At 37.5% G+C, this 2,902-nt stretch overlaps 1 protein-coding gene across 1 annotated transcript; it reads right to left on the bottom strand.

Annotated features, from left to right (window-relative positions):
- Positions 1 to 664: 664 nt before the first annotated feature.
- Positions 665 to 2,071, bottom strand: LOC112140482 (chemokine-like receptor 1). Its single transcript, XM_024263439.2, has one exon. The coding sequence runs from the start codon at positions 2,023 to 2,025 to the stop codon at positions 919 to 921; it is 1,107 nt and encodes a 368-aa protein (XP_024119207.2). The 5' UTR covers positions 2,026 to 2,071; the 3' UTR covers positions 665 to 918.
- Between the last annotated feature and the right edge of the window lie 831 nt (positions 2,072 to 2,902).

Raw genomic sequence — 2,902 nt, 5'->3', positions numbered from 1 at the left:
AATTATTATGGAAAAAGCTCAAACTAGTCAAAAACTGTTCTAAAAAATTGGGTATCATGGTGAAGTATGCATATTAATGCATGTTTTTTCCTCTCAGAGCCAAAAAACACCCCCCCCCCCCAAAGCACGTAAATCTGATGAAAGACAGAGATTTGGCCTTTTTAATCAAGTTTTTTCTGCGTCTATCACATGTTCTTTTACATCAAGTAAATCGATTCCATAAAAAGGGGCTGCATTTTAAAATGTGCATGTTTTTCTTTTTATATTTGGGTTTTTCACAGCAGGCTGAAGTTTGACCCCACAGAACTAAGTAAAAGTAAAAATTATACCAAAATGGCACAGTCTACAATGAATAGAGGAAACACGTCCAGAAAATTTAGATCCTGACATTCAGGATATTTTGGATTTAAAAAATGTCACTGTAAAGACCTGATCCAATCATCTTTTAATCTATTGTAAAAGTGCTCCCACTGATCTTTTACTTATGATTACAACCTTTTTTGCCAAATAAAAAAATATGTTTTTTAAGACAGTTTCTACAAAGTATCAGTAGGTCTACAAAGGAAGACAAAAACATATATGGATCTAATTCTCTACATCTGGATGCATCAGAATGGAGCAGAGCATAGAGCTTGTGGCCTGCTGTTGTAGGTCCTATGTCACACCTACAAGCATTTTTTCATCTGCAACTGATTCACAACAATTTAAATAAAGAAATATCCAGAAATTCGCCTTTTAGCTTAACTTTCTATTTATTTATATGATAAAAATGCTACAAGAGCATATTAAAAACATCAAAAACACTATTTTCATGGGAGTGACTTTTTAGGTAGAATTTAAACATCAGGATTGGTACACTTGTTTTGCATTTATATTTGTAAAAATGTCTCTGGTTGAAGCTTTTCTTCATTGGGAGGATTACACCGCAGTTTTAGTCGAAGACGTATTTTTGCTCCGGTTAGAGACCACAGCTCTTCTGTAGGTTTGTGAGAGAGGCCCCTCTTCATCGTGGAGAGTCTCCAACACTTTTGGGAGGGATTTGAAGATTCTATTCTTGAAATCTTGACCCATGAACACGTAGAGCAAAGGGTTCAGGCAGCTGTTCAGAAAAGCCAGGGTCAATGCAATCGGGTGTCCAATATTAATGATGTGTCCGAATGTGTCATCAGTATTGCCTGTCATGTCATCCTTTATCACAATGATCCCCAACAGATGATGGGGAGTCCAGCACAGGAAGAAGGCGACGATGATGGCAGAGATTATTTTAAAGGCGTGTCTTGATTGGCTGGCCAGAGTGCGTTTTTTTTGTAGAGTATAGATTATGACAGCATAACAGGTGACAATTACAATGAAAGGGATGCTGAATCCAAGGAGGAAGTGAGTTACTATCATAATATGACTCCCAGTTTGATCAACTTCATTTGAGCACACTAAAACATCACGATATTCAGAGGTATTAAAGACAACAAGGATGGGAACGCTGAGAACCAGAGCCAGCAGCCAAACACTCAGACTCACAAAGGAAGCTTTGCGGACATTTCTGTGGTTCTGAGCCCATACAGGTCGCGTCACAGACACACATCTATCCATGCTGATCACCATCAGGATCAAGACACTGGCATACATGTTTAGCATCAGTGACGTGTGGGTGATTTTGCACATGACTGCACCAAAAGGCCAGTAGGCGTCTAAAGCCAGGGAAGTGATGTGAAAGGGAAGAAAAATCAGCAGGAGGAAGTCAGCCAGAGCAAGATTAAGAAGCCAAACTGTGTTAACAGTTTTCTTCATCTTGAAGCCGGTCACCCAGATAACCAGACCGTTCCCAATCACACCCAGGAGAGATACCAGACTGCAAACGACAAGAGACATGACATGTAGAGCTTCTTTCAGCTCTGCAAACTCATCAAAGTCGTCATATTCTGGCAAATCCGTAATGCTAGTGGAAAGGAAGGGTGTAGCATTCATCTGTGTGGTCGTCATGACACCTGCAGTCAAAGAAAAGAGTCTGTCAGTACCAACCTTCATACTTGTTTAAACATTTTCTGCAGAGGCTCGGAGATGAGTGTGGATCAAAAAACCCAAATGAAGAATTTTTTGAACTGTTACATAATGACAATAAAGGGAAAAAGTACTTTATTTCAGGATTTATTGCACTCAAAGTAGTTTAACAATATTACTGAATATAAAATGTCCAGAAAACTATTATAAAAATTATAGATTTGTTAAAAATTGTTGATCCTTCAGACATTTGGCTTCTTATGGGCCTCTCCTACAATGCTGAAATGATTCAGTCATCTAATTCTGTGGATAAGATGATCAGATAAGAAACGTTCATTTTCACTTCAAGACTACATCTTCTCAGGAAGTCCTATCCATCACTTTTATTAACCACATCCTGTCCTACACTTTCATGACTCTATTACAACTTTGACGAAAAAAAGATTTCACTCAGTCACTTAGTAACTGTTTATGCCTTTGTATGTCAATTTTCCCATTTAATTTAGATTTTATTTTGAAATACTTCCTAACTGTTCTCTAAGGGTTTCAAAAGTAGATATTTATAAATAATTAACTTTAGGGGTACATTACGTACCTGTCTCCATTTACAGTGAGGCAAATAAGTATTTGAACATCCTGTGGTTTTGTCATTTTTTCCACTCAGAAACCATGGAGGGGTCTGAAATTTTCACCTTGGGTCAGTGTATGTCCACCACAGGAGACAAAATCTAAAAATATCTGGAAATCACATTCAATAATTGATTTAATAATGTATTTATATGCTACTGCTGCAGAAAATGAGTTGAACTCCTGAGAAAATCAATGTTAATATTTGGTACAGTCATCAGGTCAAACATTTCCTGTAGTTTTTCATCAGGTTTGCACACACTGCAGGAAGGATTTT

The sequence above is a fragment of the Oryzias melastigma genome, linkage group LG16 (genome assembly GCF_002922805.2).
Source record: "Oryzias melastigma strain HK-1 linkage group LG16, ASM292280v2, whole genome shotgun sequence".
NCBI lineage: Eukaryota > Metazoa > Chordata > Actinopteri > Beloniformes > Adrianichthyidae > Oryzias > Oryzias melastigma.
This window is presented reverse-complemented; position numbering and strand designations above follow the sequence as displayed.